General features: G+C 41.3%; 1 protein-coding gene across 7 annotated transcripts in view; it reads right to left on the bottom strand.

Annotated features, from left to right (window-relative positions):
- The window catches only part of SCN5A (sodium voltage-gated channel alpha subunit 5), a 175397-nt gene that overhangs the window by 88956 nt on the left and 69188 nt on the right, over positions 1–17253 (bottom strand). For 6 of the 7 annotated variants that reach the window (XM_063416519.1, XM_063416503.1, XM_063416492.1 and 3 more), the window contains 4 exons: positions 16833–16965; positions 13050–13288; positions 7968–8141; positions 6205–6561 (listed from right to left, as the gene is read on the bottom strand). In XM_063416519.1, coding sequence (XP_063272589.1) covers positions 6205–6561; positions 7968–8141; positions 13050–13288; positions 16833–16965 — 903 coding nt within the window. Of the gene's footprint in view, positions 1–6204; positions 6562–7967; positions 9159–13049; positions 13289–16832; positions 16966–17253 lie in introns of those variants that run through there. The other variant, XM_063416512.1, reaches the window with a different exon arrangement.

Genomic DNA, 17253 nt, shown 5'->3' on the forward strand with positions numbered 1-17253 from the left:
GTATGTCATTTGGAAAGAAAATAAGGAGATAGCTGGAAAAGTGCTATCATATGCCATCAGAATTTCCTTTTCATTCATTTATTGACAACGGTAATCTGAATTAAAGAAACCTCATACTTTTTGGGGTAAAACAACCCTTCATTATCCTTTAAAAAGTTTTATAGTCTTCAAATTCCCAGATTTAATGCATTCTGTCTTTTAAAACTGTTGGAGTTTTTTTGTATCTTCCCTCAGTGACAGCCCTATCATGTCAGGCAGAAATACAAATCTCCATCTGAAGACCACCTTTGACCATCCTAACATCCTTTGGTTGTCTGAGCTCTTGAAATGTAAAATTGTAATCCACTTTTACCCAGGCCTGTAAGATGCTATTTTGCTATTACTTCTGGTTTTACCACGGATAATGATAGTTTTCTGTACCCATTTCATTTAAACAAAGAGAAAATCTGACATTACCATAAGCCTCTTTCAAGCCCAGCCGTGATCTGCTGAGAAATTTGCAGTGATGGAGAAGCATCAGCATTGGGTGAGACAGGACTTTATGGATACTCCTACAATAATAAATTAAATGAGCTCTGGGATATTTTCTGGCATGGATGGCAAAAGCAAAAGATCCTCTTGATCTGTGTTATTAAACTTCTTCATACTCTGCACTGACCACAATATTCCAGCTGGGACAGACCCGTGCAGCTCCCATACAGCCAGCCAGTTGATGGATTCCCACAGGGTGGGCTACCAGTTCTCCTTCACACGTGGCCACATAGACTCACTCTTATGTTCCTCAATTGGAGATCATGGTGCTCAATTAGTGACACTCAGTAATTAATTCTAGAAAACAGTTTATACAGAAGGCCATGCAATTTAAATATCTGTCCTGCCTCACACATTTACACACTACACGTTACAGCTGCCTCTTTTGTGGTTTTTGATCTGTTTTCTTGACTCTAAACATTGAACTAAAGGCTACTTCAGCAAACAAAGCAAAAAAAAAAAGTATTAGATAGACTAATATGTGAAATCTTATATTGCTTAGGGTCTGCTATTTAGGAAAGTGATTCAGGGCAGGGATTTGCTGTGAATTTCTTCTCATACATTAAGCTTCACATAAAGCTGTAGTCACTTCTCTTCCCCACCCAAACAATCCTCCCAATCCCAAATCTCTGTCTTGCACATCTGTCAGGCCAGGACCCGTGCTAAATGACCCTTCATCTCTCTTGCCTTTCTCCTCCTTCCAGGCCATTATTCCCATCCAGGTTGCACTGGTGGTGCCCAATGTTCTCAGGGTCAGGAGGAACACTCTTATGAAAGAACGGGATGAAGTGGAGGCACTGAGAAGTTCTGCATTGCTCCCATTCACAGAATCATCTCCTGCTTTGGGTTGGAAGGGACCTTAAAAATCACCTATTTGCAACCCCTCTGCCATGGGCATGGCACCAGACCAGGTTGCTCAAAACCCTGTAACTTGATTTTTCTTTCTTGCCAGGCTGCAGAACTGTGTGTCTGCCAGAACAGCTCTGGTAACACACCTTATCAACAGACTTTGTTCAAGAGGGGAATGGTGGTGAATGACTCGTAATGAGGTTCTGTTGGTGTCTGACCAGTTTGAGAACCTGATGGAGGTTTAGTGAGACTTTCCCAGAATACCTCAGCAGGGATCTGCCCTACATGGACAGGTAAGGCAGGTAGGCAGGCAAAAACCTCTTCCACCAAAGAATGTGACATTTCCATATTTCTGCCTATCTCATGGGCCAAATTATAACAGAAAAAACATCCATAAAGGCTTCCTGAGATGTGGAAGCAGAATGGAAAGACAGGTTTCAGGCACATTTGAACTTCTTCAGAGAAAAGTTTCCACTGAGTTTAACCAAAGTGGTCACTTCAAATCTCATCCAAACCCTGCTGGAGCAGCTCTGCTGCCAGGCACTAAAATTACCACAGGAAAACACAGGACCAGAAGGTCCACTTGGGTCAACATATCAAGCCACATGGGGATTTCTACAGCTGAGTTTGCCTCCTAGGATTGCAGGGACAGGAATAGGTAGTTTTACGGGCTATTTAGTCTGATATATTTAGAATTTTGGGGTGGTAAGATATTTTATGACTTCACAAACTCCATTAACCAGATCTGACTATAAAGGCACCTCCATGCAATTATTTCAGATGTAGATGTTCACAGTGACTGATACATATACTCTCAAGCATTTTCTGTTGGTAAGCTACTGGTTCATAACATAAATATTTAAACAGGGCTGAGTGCATGACCTTACACTTTGTATTTCATAATTCCATGCATCATGCATTAATTCAATAATGGTTATGCAATCCTGCCTACAGGATAGAGTGGTACCCTAGAAACTGGTGGTGCTTTCTACCTTTGTGTTCTCAGAAAATGTCATCAATATTTTCCTGAGTGAATGGACAGCAGGGAAAAAAAAAAAAGGCTAGGACAGATCCTAAAGGAGGAATTCCCTTCTTATAGCTTGCTTTTAAGGAAAATTCTTAAGGTGTCACTTTCCTGCCTACAGACCCTACATGTTTACATGCTTGTGACTAATGCAAGATCCACCTTGGAAATGCAGCAGTGATTTGCCAGCTTGGGTGGATTGGGGACCAGGGGTGGATGTGGCACGGATGTACTGGGATGTGTGAATGGGACAGAGGTGAGACAACAGCAGCCCAAACTGAGCCCTGAGGGCCAGTTAATGCACTGCAGCTCTGTGGATTTAACACTAAGAGATGCTTTTTGGGTCATCCACAGCCCAGCTGGAGCAGGAGCAGAGACAGTGAGTGCACTACAACTCCCTAAAAGGTGCCTGTAGTCAGGTGAGGGTTGGTCTCTCTCTCCAGGCAGCAACTCACAGAACCAGAGGACACAGTCTCAAGCTGTGTCAAGGGAAATATAAGATGGATATTAGGAAAAAGTTTTTCACAGAAAGAGTGATAAAGTACTGGAATGGCCTGCCTGAGGAGGTGGTGGAGTCACCATCCCTGGATGTGTTTAAAGACTGGATGTGGCACTCGGTGCCATGGTTTAGTTGAGGTGTTAGGGCTGGGTTGGACTCAATGATCTTGAAAGTCTCTTCCAACCCAGTCATTCTGTGAATTCTGTGTGAATTCTGTGAATTTCTGCAGCACATCAGGCTGTCCTTCCCTTGATGGCACTTCAGGAGACGCTGGCAGGAGCCATCCTTCATCCTGATGGCCACCAGAGGGTAAAAGTGTGGCTTGTCCAGCGTGCCTCACGCACACCCAGCGAGGCTGGGAGGTTGTTGTGCCCGTGATGGAAGTGTCCCTTTTGTTCATGCATGTTGCTAGCACCCAGCACACACAGCTGTCCCCTGAGAAGTGGCTGGTGTCACATCGGCTGACCTGGATCAGGGGGCACCAGGACCTGCCTCATGATCCTAATTCTCCCACATCATCTTAATAATTCTGTCTTGGTGGTTTTCCTTGTTCACCCCAGTAACAGAAATATACATTAAAAATACATTAAGCCCCATTGAAAACTTAACAAAAAGCATAATTATTCATTTAGCTATTTCAGAAGCTCTCTCTTACAAAGGTGGAAGAAATTCTTATGATCTGTCTGGTTTGGCTCTACCTTTAAAGCAGCCTCAATGGCTCTAAAATGCCAGCTGGCAAGAGCAGCACAGCTTTATTGAGCAAAAGGCAGTTACATGGCATATAGTCCTCCACTACATTGTAAAGTTTAGTTCCTTAAAGATGATTCACTCATCAGCTGACCAGCCTTAAATATAGTTTCATGTGGCATTGCACACAAATTGTCCAAGACATTTTCAGGATATATGAATAGAATCCAAAGACTAAGGATATACTAAAATTCCTTTCAACAACTGGACTGCTCTATAACACAATGTTGCCCAGGGCACTTACTAAGTTTCCTGGCTTTTCTTCCACCATTCCTTTGAATTCATGTTAGTGAGGCTGGATAAGACCTGCAAACCGAGTCACTGAACACACCACAGAACTGCAGGGGTTGTAACAATTTCAACACCAGTTTGCAGACTTTACACGAGTTCAAGAGCAAGTGTGCTCCATAATCCTCAGCTTGCAGCCAGGAAAGTGACCACGGACATCACCATAAGGCAGATGTGACAGATAAAAGTATTTAATTTAGATGCATGTACAGATATGCTACACCAAGATTTTCTCCATGCCTCCAGATCCTATGGAAGAATTTAGAGCCCAAATGAGATACAACCTCAGGATAATATTCTTTATCAGAACTGACTCTTGAAACTCAAGAGGAGGAAAAAGATCTCAGCAAGTTAAAAGAGACTTTGCTGGCACAGATGCCAATGGAATTACAGGTAAAAGGTTTTGCACATGAGTATTTTTATTTTATTTTTATTTGAAAGGGCTCATGGTGCTTTTGAGCTACCAGAATTTTTGGATCTGATGATGTTATGCAAGTAAGTGAGCTGGTGAGTTCATTCCACTCTTATGGAAGAAAGCAACAATTTTGCAGATGCCAGAGGTGTAAGATGACCTCCTCTCTACCTGCCCATCAACATCATGAAATCTCCATGTTGGCTCTGGATGAGTCTCATGATTCAGAATCTGTGGTTCTTTTCACCACTTTCATCACAAATAAATAATTCCGTTTTTTTTTTTTTCCAGTGAGTGACCAAACACAAGAATCATTCCTCTTTATCAGTCTTTGCCACATCCATACAGAACTCTTGTCTGAAAAGAGTAAAGCTAGCATTTTTTTCTTTCAGCTGACCAATAACTTCAGCTTATCCATGCTGACAGAGTTTTTCAATATCTGGTTTTACATCTAGGACAGTCTTTTTCTGAGCACTGAAGGTTAAATATACATAGATAATGATAATGCAGTCTCTGCTGAACCAGATTTCATATTTAACAGAACTTATGCACGCTGATGAGCATTAATATCTAAGGGTATCAGATGTTGCTAATTCACATCTTTTAATAATCCATGAATATTTCAAATGTTAACATTTCCCCCAGAATTTAACACATATTATTTCCAGCTTTCATCATCATACACAGAACACATTGCTTAATGGCAGAGGGAGATCAACTTTCTAGATCTCAGGCTAAACTCTCCTAAAAGATATAATAAATAATGTTTTTTTCCTAAATAAAGAAAGTAATATTTTGCCCCAGCTCTTCTAATCAAATTTAATTCCAAGGAAAATTTATAGAAATGGTAAATCATAGAAAAAAGCATTAATAATTTCCCACTTCCTGAGTAATCACAGTTTAATCTTTTGACTTTTATTAAAAAAAAACCTAAAAAATATACCTTGTTCTTGCAATCAACATTTTCAGTGCGAAAAACCCTGTTAAAATTTAAATTAATGTAAAGAAAGCAACACACTTTGCTTTTCTATAAGCTCTTTCAAGAACTTTTCTACCCCAGCAGACAAGAACCAAAACATTGGATACTGCAAAGCAAAACAACCACTAAAAGCAATTGGTAGCAAAACCCAACTTTTTTTCTTTTTTTTTACAGCAGCATCTACTATTAAACAACTCACTACACAAACAGTAAGGCCATTAGAGCCACAATATCAAAGATGCTCTGTAAGCTGAACAGGCAAAACATTTCCACAATGACTGAAAGCCAGCAAAGCGCTCCTTAAGATGTCAACAGGGAAATATAATTCAGTCTTAATAGGTTCAGAGCTTATGTAAGCCAGGCTTATGGGATAGCCTATTAAAAAACCAGCAAGTGAGCCAGTGACATTCCTGTAAACAAAACCTGCAGCTTCCTAAAACATGCAGGTTAAAGACATTCAAAAGTCTGCTCAAAGACACTGTACTGTGGTAATGTTTCTGAATTCTGGGCCAGAAGTGAAGGGAAGCATGTCCCAAAACAGGGATAGTTGAGGTGGTACTCACACCTGTACAGAAAAGAATGCCTTCAGCCCCATGAACGACCTAAGAAATAAAATCATTGTGATCAACCCATGTGCCTTTCTTCTAGTAAAACATCTGCCCTTCTGAAAAAAACCAGCAAGTCCTCATTCCCAGCTAGTCAACTGGTAATGCAACTTTGTGTTTGGGATAACAAATATCTCTTGGTAACTACTCAGTTCATTGAATTAAAATCGTGGAGCAATGTGAGATTTGCCGTTTCTGGATTAAAAAATGGTACATTTGCACCATGCCCACCAGGAAAGGAAGAGAAACAAAACCATCTTGAGAACTCACCACCAGGTTTCCTATCACCATGACCAACAAGAAGACGAGAAGGCACAGTGGCTGCCCGGCCACTTCCATACAGTCCCACATGGTCTCGATCCACTCTCCGCACAAAATCCGGAAGATGATGAGGAACGAGTGGAAGAAGTCGTTCATGTGCCACCGTGGCAGATTGCCAGTGGTGCTGATCTTCTTCACGTTGTCCAGGTAGCTCTTCCCAAAAAGCTGCATTCCTACCACGGCAAAAATGAAGACGATGATGGCCAGCACGAGGGTGAGGTTACCGAGGGCGCCCACGGAGTTGCCAATGATTTTAATGAGCGTGTTTAAGGTCGGCCAGGACTTTGCCAACTTGAAGACTCTCAGCTGTGAACAGAACATAAACAACAGTGTCAGCTCACAGAAGCATCAGCCATTTCAGCCAATGAATTATTAATGTGAGTAAAACGTGAAAGATGTTAAATTCCGCAGTGTGCGTGGTACAAGGTGATTTTAGCCATACTTCCTGTTAACCTCATTACTTCTATTAATAAAACATCAGTTGGGCTTCTCAGATGAGAATTAAGTTTTCTTGAGCTATGCTTTGCTTGGTTAGATAGACATGGTTTTAATGGCACATTCCCCCACTGGTGGGGAAAGGATGGAGGGATGAAATCTATTTCTTAGCATTTTCTTTTGTGTTGCATTTCCTCCTCAAAATAAACAAGCTGGCAGTCATCTGGAGAGAGATTTGGTCCCACAATGAGGGAAGGAATTCCTCTGTGCTTCAGAGCAAGCCTCAGTCAGGTGTTATTAGCTGTTAGCTCCTGGGGTGAAAATCACCTCTGTGCCGAGGATCGCGCAGTCTGTGCACAACCCACGGCCCACTTAAGAGCTATTTTAAGGATGTAAATGGTGCCTAGCCCTTGTGCTGTGTTTTCTGCTGAAGGTTTAATTTAAGTCCTATTGAAGCAGGATTGCTCCAGAAACTGAAGGGAGACACTTAGGACAGTGATGGAAAATTTGTGCTTTTGAGCAGTGCAGAGAATTTTGGGGGAAAAAAAAACCAACCCACTTTTATTCTGGTAAATGTAATCACAAGGGCTTATTTTCCTGATCTTTAAAATTTTGAAGACATATCATGGCCAGAATAATTAGCACGGACATCCTGGTACATGAAATGCAACACAAATGTCAAGCTGGAAAGGAAAGTACTTTTCTGTTCCAGCATTTTGCCAATCTCTCATTAATAGAACACCACTGCCCCTGCTTAACAAAGGAGCTGACAGCTAAGGAGTTCCTGTGAAAGACAGATGCTATGTTATGCTGATCAGTTCTAGGAAAAAAAAATATCTCTCTGAATAATTCAAAGACATTTTCTTTTGACAACATCTAAAAGAACAGTGGCATGTTTATAACATAATTTAGGAATAACAGCTCCTAAAACAACAAGTTATCAGCTCCTGCATTTCTTGGGCTATCAATTTTCTACTGTTTGTGCTAACAGGTGTACAGGTATAAAATGGCAGATCTTTATTACAAATTGGAATTCAAATATTTTAAGTGTGCTTCAAGTACCTGGCACAGCTAGAAGGAATCAAATTATGTTCTCATTTACCCTGATGTAAATCTGGAACAATTCCATTTATCCCACAGTAATTAGTGTCACATACTGTTCACCAGTTTGCAGCAATTACAGGCAGATGCGTTTTTAAGAAAATATGTTGCATTCTTGTCAGAGTTTATATATAATTAAAAAAAAAAGATGGTTAAGAACAGAATAAGACCATTACCAGTCGAAAGGAGCGTAAAACAGACAAGTTTCCCATGCTGGACAAACCCAGTTCCATCAGGCTTAGAATAACAATTATGCTGTCAAAAATATTCCAGCCCTGTTGGAAATAGTAGTAGGGATCAAGGGCAATTACTTTGAAGATCATTTCTGCTGTAAAAATCCCAGTGAAGACCTGCAGAAAGAAAATATGAAGTCAAACTAATCTTTTAACCACAACCCCTTGCTTGTGGAGTTTCCACTCCCACAGGTGAACCCAGCAGAAAGTCAGACACATTCTACAAACAAATACTTGTTGGTGGTGGTTTTTTGGAGGCTTTTTTGTGTGTGTGGTTTTTTGTTGGGTTTTTTTTTTTGTGTGTGTGTGGTGGGTTTTTTTGGCTGACTATTTAGCACTATTACAATTTTATCTAGTCTTTTCACAATAATATTTGATACTGCCATGAACATATAATGACGCCTGACTTCAGGATTTGGATTGGAACATATATTTCCATCTCCTTCCATCATCTGAATAATCAGTGTTAAAAAAAAAAAGAAAAAAAAAAGGTGTAAAGGTGCTTTTTATAAAGGTTAAATCTCTTAATTTCAGTGGAGAAAGCTAAGTGAATGGAGAGTGAGTATTAAGGGCTATTTGTGTTGCAGTATCTGGTCTATTATCCCTTTTTATTTTGTTCTTATTATCAATAGAAGGGCAATGCATGCCTCCAGTTATTCTGAGGTTATTGCTGGCAGCAAAGACAATTAGAAACTCTAATTTGAGTCTTGGTTGGTTTTTTTTTTTACTATTATTATTTTTACAAATAGTCACAGCAATTTTCTTCTCATTGCATCTTGGGAACACACTGATTATTTATGACCCAGTTCAAATGTCATATGGTGGAGCTTCTAATTGGAACATTTTTCTTTAAAACAACATATTAATATTACCTATGAGGCAGAGGGAGCAGGGAAAGGAAGGCTGCTGACAGCAAATTCACTTGTAATAGATTCCTGTAAAGTATCCCAGAGACTCAGATTTTGTCCTTTCCTATGCCCTGCTTAAGTAATGTTTTAAATGCATGGTGCAATGCTACAATCAACTTCAAATGACAAAATGTGGGCACCAAGTTTGTCATATACTGTTTTATTTTCATTTCACATCCTAGTACAAGCTGCCCAGAGCCTTGTGTTTCTGCAAAATTCTGGAATTTCTGAAATAGGAATAGATACACTTGCAGAAATGGATAATATCTGTAAAATTAAAATACATGGTTTTCTATGAAACAATCAACATTAATGCACTTTGTTGGTCAAAAGAGAGGGGGAAATCCAGAGGTCATGTATCACTAATATAGAGTCAAGGAGAAATGTTTTCCTTCCAAGAGTTGAATATTTGCAACATTAGCCCAGCAAAACTGATCAGCTCTGAGCAACAGAGATGAGACACCCACTAAGACGTGAAAGGGAAAGAGTAAAATCATACAATTATGATATTAAAGTAGAAAAATGAATTGTCATAGCCTGAATTTGAGGAGTGTTTGCCTTTGGGCTGTAATGCTCCAGGAATTAATTATTCCAAGTGGCCATTTTGCACAATTCCTTACAGAAAATACCTTCTGTTTCCCTTCAGGAAAATGATATCTTGGATTGCAGCAATACCTTGGGATGAAGCAACTTTCCATCACCACCTCACACCAAGAACACGACAAACAACCTGTCTCATATTTCTAATTAGCAAAGAACTTCTGAGTCACAGGGGTTACAGATACCAAAGATTCCCACCATAGTGCTCAAATTTTTCCTGGGACAGAGAACAAGGCAAAACTGGATGTCTGTGAAATTGTATCCAGGGGACTGCCTTAAAAAAACAACGAGACCACGCTGCACACATTATGCAACCCTCTTGCTGGGAAAATGACTCAGGAGGATCACTTTCCCTGCCTGAATCATTTTAATCAATAGCCTTCTGAGAAGGAAATGTCACAGCAAGACAGCAAAATGTCTGAGCCTTCCTGAAGGCATCAGGAGTCGAGTGTGTGTAAAAGCCACAAACCTCACATGGCACCTGGTCCACTGCACAAGGGGCTGAGTGTTTCATGTGATAAAGGCTGGAAAGAAAACAACCAGCTTAACATCCCACTGCTGCTAAATATGACACTGCTGATGTGGAGCACTTTGTCTGGAAAAAAAAACCCAACAAACCCTTTTACCTGTCATTTCAGCCATTTAGGCTTTAATGTTGCATAATGGTACCTCAGCTTCTAAAGGAAAACAGAAATTGAGGGAGTCCTGCTCTCTCCACTCATTTTTTAAGTGGTGGCACTGCGTGGGCAGATGAACTCTGTACACGTGCTCGGCTGCCCTTCTGATCACATTTGAAAATGTTCATTCCTGCAAAGGATGAGCTAAAGGGGCCTGAAAGTAGCAGGTGCTGAATGAAGTAGATGGGCAATCACAGCAGGAGAGCCCCCATGACTGGCAGATCCGGAGGAAGAAAATCTATATTCCATTTCCATTCTTTCCTTCCTCTCAGAAACATTTGCTCCGAGTGAAAAAAAAAAAAAAAAAAAAAAACCAACAAAAAAACCAAAGACCTGCCCTCTTTAATATTTCCCCTGTTTAATGCCAGCATAATCACTCAGAGAGGGTTAGATGTAATGGGAAGACAGCCAGCCAGCCAGCGTGGGGGCAGAGGGGGGGCTGGCAGTCTGCAGCTCAGGGGATGCAGTCACCTGGCAGCCTGCCCCGGAGCTGGGACTCCCTTCCCTTTCACAGGGAATTGCAAAAAATGTCAACTTTCATTACAAATGACTTTGCAAAATCTTCCACAAAATGGAGTTACCTTTCTGTGACCTGCTCTGCTCACAATTAATCCAGTTATGCGGGGGTTTAGTAAAGCTGGAGAGGGTGAGCTGGGACAGTCTGGGCTCTCACAGAGCTGGGATCTCAGGACAAGGGGAGCCCTGGGCCATCAGCCTGCTACAAAAAATACAGGCAAGCTGTTTTGCTTACTTCACACTTCAGCACAAAGAGGATAAATAGCTTTAGGCAGTGACTTTTTTTTTTTTTTTGACAAAATTTCGCAAAATTTGCGTTGTAAAATTTCTCCGTCTGAAGAAAAAACAAAGGGTCTTTCTGAAAAATTTCTCTGTCTGCAAAGTTCCTGTCTCTACTGATTGTCTAATTTCCTGATGGCACCTGGCACAGCCCTGCTCAGCCCTGGCAGGTCTGCAAGAGTTCTGTTGGCAGGAGGGATGCCAAGGGCTAAAGTTTCACTGCCTGTGGTCTGCAAAGGGGGAAGCTGATCTGCCAAAAGCAGAGCGAGGAGCAGACACCTTGACTATCCCAAGTGCCAGAGAGGGAAGTGGCAGCTTTGCCACCTGCTTTGATGGATGCAAAGGAATTTCTTCAAGTCAGCTTAGAAGGCCACAAATTGTTGAGCAACGAGAAGGAATGCTGGCTGCAAAGTGAAGCTGGATACAGTCCTGTAAGATGATTTCCAAGCTGTCCTTATCTGCTGCTTTCTGCAGAGGGCAAGAGCATGGGTTTGGAGCAAGAGAGATCCAAACCAATTTCTCCTCAGCACAACAACAGAGGGAGATTTGCCAAGACACATCAGCTGAAAAGCTGGAGACAGGTCCCACAGCCTAAGGGAATAACCTTAACCTGCCCATGGAAGCCCAGAGCTAGAAATAACAAGGACCAGGGTAAAGAAAATAATCTGTATATGTTATATCCCATATTCTAGGACTGATACAAAATGCCTGGTTATTGCCACTACCCACCCAAACCTGCCAGTGTGGGAGGCTTCTCACTAAAGGCAGGTCCCACATCTGCAGTGTCTGTGTGCACCCACTGTGGTCAGTGGCACCAAAGTCACAGCCCTACAGGCCACTGTTCACCTCACTCAAAAGTAAATGTCTCTACAACGTCACATTAATGGGGCTTGAAACTGCCCATTACTTTCCACTGACTTTAAAAAGAGACAAAGACAACTGGCACAGACAATCTCCTACACTATAAATACCTGAAGTTAGCTGAATCCAGCTTTGAGATACTGCAGCCTTTGTTTTTACAAAAATAAAGGGCCTTTTAAATCTCTGCTGTGAGCTCCTCAAATGCAAACTTAGCAGCATCCACTTTCCAGATTCTCCAGATCATTTATGTTCCTGTAGGATAGCTCTGCTGCTACCACATTTTAGGGGCAATCCCACCATGCCATAGCTAGATGGCCTGTGCCTTTTCTAATTCAGACTCTACTAAAATTATAAGGATTCTAAACATTAAGTTTTAAAGCAGTAACACATGCCATCTTTTAAACATAAACATCAGAGAAAGATGATTAAAGAAAAAGATTCCATTTTGTGGTAACTACAGAATTTTAGTGGTCCCCTGGGTCACAGATCGTACCACGTTGCCCTTGGAAAGGCTTTTCTGCTGTCCCTGCAGCCTGACTGCAGACTGTCCCTCTGTTTCTTCTTTGGAGAAGTGTAGTCTCTGCTTACTTTGCATCTCTGCACCCATCTGCTCTGCCTTGCACATTAAGTTTGCCCTCATTTATTCAGCTGTGCTTTTCTCCATGTCCCCCCATGCATCTTCTACATGTGCTGGGTTTTCATAGCACCCAGCACATGTAGAAGATGCACTGCAGGCCCCTTCCAGCATAGATATCAACCCTTAATCAAACACGACTCCATTTCCCTCCAAGATCTTGCCTTGCTTTTTTTCTGTAGGTTTCTTTTTTAACATAAAAGTCACTATTAGTCACCAAGAACTGCTGCCTTATGGGTGCTTTACCAGAAATCTCGAATAAAGCTCATTAACCTTTCTCTTATCTCATTTCCTTAAGCAGATATCTATCAGGAACAGCCCAAAACCACAGCTTTAATGGTTACTAATAACATTAGAATATGTTAGCTTGCTAAAAATAGACACTTGTTCCTCATTCAGTTCTCTTCAGAAAGAGGTGGCTGCGTGGACTTGCCTGACAAAGGCAAAGCAATGCTGTTTATCAAAATGAGACATTCCCAAGCCACGGATAAAACTTTAAAAAGCAGGAAATCCACCCCTCAGGTGGCACTTCAGGTTCCCAGTGACTTACCAAATTGCCTATGTACAGCATGTGGTCAAACTCCTTGGTCATCTTGTAATGCTCCAAGGCCATGAAGAGCGTGTTGAGCACGATGCAGAGGGTGATGGTGAGGTCAGTGAACGGGTCCATTACCACAAACTTGACAAATTTCTTGATTAAAAGCCAAAGCGGGCAGCAATCCCAAATGAGGAATTTAACAGCAAAGTGGTTCCAGCAGGGAGGACATTTCTGGTGCGATTCCTCAAGCTCTAAGCCACAAGCAGCAAAGTCACAGTCAATTCACACTGAGTTATATGACAAGAGAACACTTAAAATTACTCATAACACACAGGAAGGCTCACAAATTACCCCAAACTTTTTTCAAAGGTAAAAATATTCCTGTCCTAACAACCTGGCAAATTACACACTTTGAGGTTTCAGCCAGTTGACCTGCACTTAGCAGACAGTGACCTGTTCTGAAAGTAAAAACCTTTTAAAAGTGTCACAGGCAAAAAGCAAGAACCACACTAAATATGTGAAATCTAGAATTATATATAGGCTTGGATTCTTACTCTGTTTTCCATTTTGCCAGGTTCAAATGGATAAGAATACACTATCTTCACTGAACTTAGATTTGAATATATATATTTCATTCTCTGGTCACATTTTCCAAGTATCTTAAGTAACACCTTTTAAAGCAGATAAGAGATGAAAGAGCTTAAATCCAATATTTAAAGTTGATTTAAGTACTTGAGAACCACAGTATCACTGGTTGTCATTAGAGTTTCTGTCCTTGATGTGCAATCCAAAAAGGCATTAAATGTCTGATTTTTCTGAAAGGCCCACAGACAAAATCAGGGAGCACATAAGCCAGATTCAAAATACTACTAAAACTCCAACATGCTTTTTAAAGGTGCTCTTAAAATATTGCCCATAATAACACTTTTACAAGCTCGTTTTACCTATGCACAAAAGAACTGAAATAGCTTCATAAGTACAATTTGTGTTAAATGGTGAAAAAGAGAAAAGCCAAAAAAGACATTTAATGGCTAAATGACAAGGATCAGCAGAATTGTTTAATGCCTTCCTTTTCTGATTCCTTTATGGGCATGGAATGCTGTATTATGGTTTTAGTCTGTATAATTAGAAGCTGCACTGATAACAGGAAAACTTCAGCCAAGGCTGTTATTTCAATCAGTTCATAAACAGCCTCCTCTCCCAAGGCAGGAAGCGTTTGGGACAAGGGGAAATGGCCCCAGGCTGTGCCAGGGGAGCTTCAGGTTGGATATTGGGAAAAAAAATCCTCACTGGAAGAGTGATTAGGCACAGATGGAGTCACCATCCCTGAAGTGTTCAAAACCTGAGTGGACGTGGCACTTTGCAATTTGGTTTGGTGGGCACAGGGGGTTCAGTCAAAGGTTGGACTTGCTGATCTTGGAGGATTTTTCCTCAGATTCTCTGATTCTTTTTCCACTTTTCTTCAAAGGACAACAGAACTGTGGCATCAGGTGTCCTCCATCAAGCTTCCAAAATACCATATGGTGTCCTACCTGCACAGGTTTTGCACACAAATCTACACTGCCAAACTGCTCCCAAGAAATGACTTTCCAGCATTCAAAGTGAGGGTTCACAGGTAAACCCTAAAATTATTTGAGAACTACAGATTTCAGTGCAAAATCCTGTTTTTTTAAACTTGCCTCTGAAAGCAATAAAGGGTTTAGGGCAGTCAATTCCTGAAGGATCTAATTTTCCATGTAAATCTAGAATACATAGATCCGTATCCTTACTCTTCACAAAATAAGCCCCTTTAAGGTCAGGTTGCTGCTCAAAGGCTTGGTTTCACCCTTTCCAGCCTCAGCCACATGTTATTTCTCTGGTTTTTTGCCAGCTTTTGTGCTCCTGGACCTTCTGGGTGAGCTGGTTCTGCTTGTTGATCCAGCTGAAAATCAATCCTACAAAGTCCAGGAACACAGCAAGGGAAGGAGGAGGGTGTGACTGTCCTCCTTTGGCAGTGATGTGGCATTAAAATGGTGTAAATCAATTAAGAATCCGCATTCTTTACCAGTAAATATGATCTTTGGAAAACACAAGATATCTACTTTTTTAAATATCTGCAAAAGAAAAAGTTAAATTAGCCTCTGTTTTTTCTGTTACTGTTAAAAAATGATCAGAAAAATACAACCAGCATTGTGTTGGAGATGTTTTTTCCTCTTATTTTTAAATTTAAAAAGAAATAGGTTCTTTCTTGGCTGCAAGGCTTTGTAATGTCTGGGAAAAGGAGACAGTTGTTGACTACCCAAGAGCTAAGAGCAGAAACCAAATAAGTAAATAGGAAGGGATTTCTGGTCTGGCTGTTTTAGAGTTTGGAACAAACCTTACAGCCATGAATATGGTTAAATCCTGTGATATATTTTATTCTGATCTGACATTCTTTGTTAGCAAGTATTCAGTTTTGGTGACTAGTCAAAGTCTGGGAGTTAGGAAACCTCTGATAAGGATTTCTTCTATATAGAATCATAGAATCACAGACTCCAGCTGTTACCCCTTGACTGCCAAGTCCACCACTGAACCACATTCCTGAGTGCCATGTCCTCTGAGTTATCCTAGCCTGGATGGTCTCTATTTCTGTGGTATAAAGGACTAGAAAAATACCATTAAATAAACAAGAAGCCCAGAAGTCCAGGCTTTTTAGGCATTCTTAACACACTACAAGAAAACAAATCAGTCACAAAGCTAATTGCCAAAAACCCCACAGAAAACAAATAAAACCATCGCAGAGTACATTAAACACTGGAATACACCAAAGCAATTATTTCCCTATTTAGAACACGGCTCTTTATTTATTCAAACACAAATATATCTTCTGGCCACAATACTGCTGAATATAACCATGGGGAGGGTAAAATCTGAGGGTGAGGAAGGGCTTTGTGGTTTCACACTGGGCAATGTCCAGTTCCTGTCTGTAAGGCATCTCTTAGGTGAGTCTCTATCCATCAGTCACACAGAGAATTAGGCTGCAGGAGAATCCACAATTTCCCTTCCTACTGTATTCCTGACATTTTTCTGTGTTCTGAGGTGCTGCCTCCTCTCTCATCTCCATTTGCAGTGCAGGAGAACACAAGAAAGTGTAGGAAGCCCTTTCATGCTACAAGTCAAAAAAGATTGGGAATGTGGGGATCTTACTCTGAGTTCTCTTGCTGTTGATAAATTTGCAACAGGAACATGCAAAGTTCCTGCCTATGGAAACTCAGAGGAGCAAAATCCTCCTGCACCATGTGAGAAGAGCAATGGAAAAAATTGTTGAGAAATATTTGCGCGGTTGAAGTGGTCCTTTGAGCATCCTCAGATCTCGTGGTGGGACTCAAACACTGCAGTGTCCCTGTTGTGAGAGACTTGAAGACTTAAAAGACTTTCCTCCCCCACAATCTGGATGTTCTGCACGTAGCTGGTGACTGCATGTGCCAGGCTTTCCATCAGCCCCAGAGAGAAGAGGCACCAGCACATTCACAGTCACTCACCCAAAGCCAGCCTGGTGCTCTGCTACCCTGCACTCCAGTGAACCCTCTGTAGATCTAACACCATGACAGCACAAAATCTTAAACCTTGCAGCTCCAACCCTGATTATTTGGCATTTTCTCTGGATTTTTACAAGTCCATAGGTAACATAAGGGTTGTTTTGCCTCTGTTATAGGGCTTGCAATAACTATTCTTAGCGCCTTCTTTCAAAACAAGATCAGGACATTTTGTGTCACTTTTTTCCTGCCTTTAAAGGTGGACGTGGCTTTGAGTTGGGGAACTGAGGTTGTCTCTTACCTTCCAGGGCACTGGTGATGATGCTGACAGCACTCACTGCCCTCTGCCTCTGGAAGGGCTCGTCTGAGTGGTCCACTGAGGGCCGGTGGGGCATCAGAAGCTGCTTCTTGCTTGCCTCGTCCGAGGGGGAGGTCTGTTTAAAGCAACACACGGGATCAGCAAAGTAAAACCTGGGCAGACACTGGGTAGAAATTTCAAAACTGCCTAAGCATTGATTCTGTCATCTGAAGAGTCTACAGCTCACTGACTTCTGAGTTAAAGACACACTGGTGGGGCACAGCTTTTAAAAATGGCACCTTGAGCAATTTTGGAAAATTTGTTCAGCCCTTCACCTTCATGTGAACTGTGAATGAAAATAAAGGAACACTTATGATGCCAGAGGAATAGCAGTGCTGCTTTCCCATGCTCTTCACTTGTGAAA

This window comes from Prinia subflava, chromosome 1, assembly GCF_021018805.1.
Source record: "Prinia subflava isolate CZ2003 ecotype Zambia chromosome 1, Cam_Psub_1.2, whole genome shotgun sequence".
NCBI classification, from domain to species: domain Eukaryota; kingdom Metazoa; phylum Chordata; class Aves; order Passeriformes; family Cisticolidae; genus Prinia; species Prinia subflava.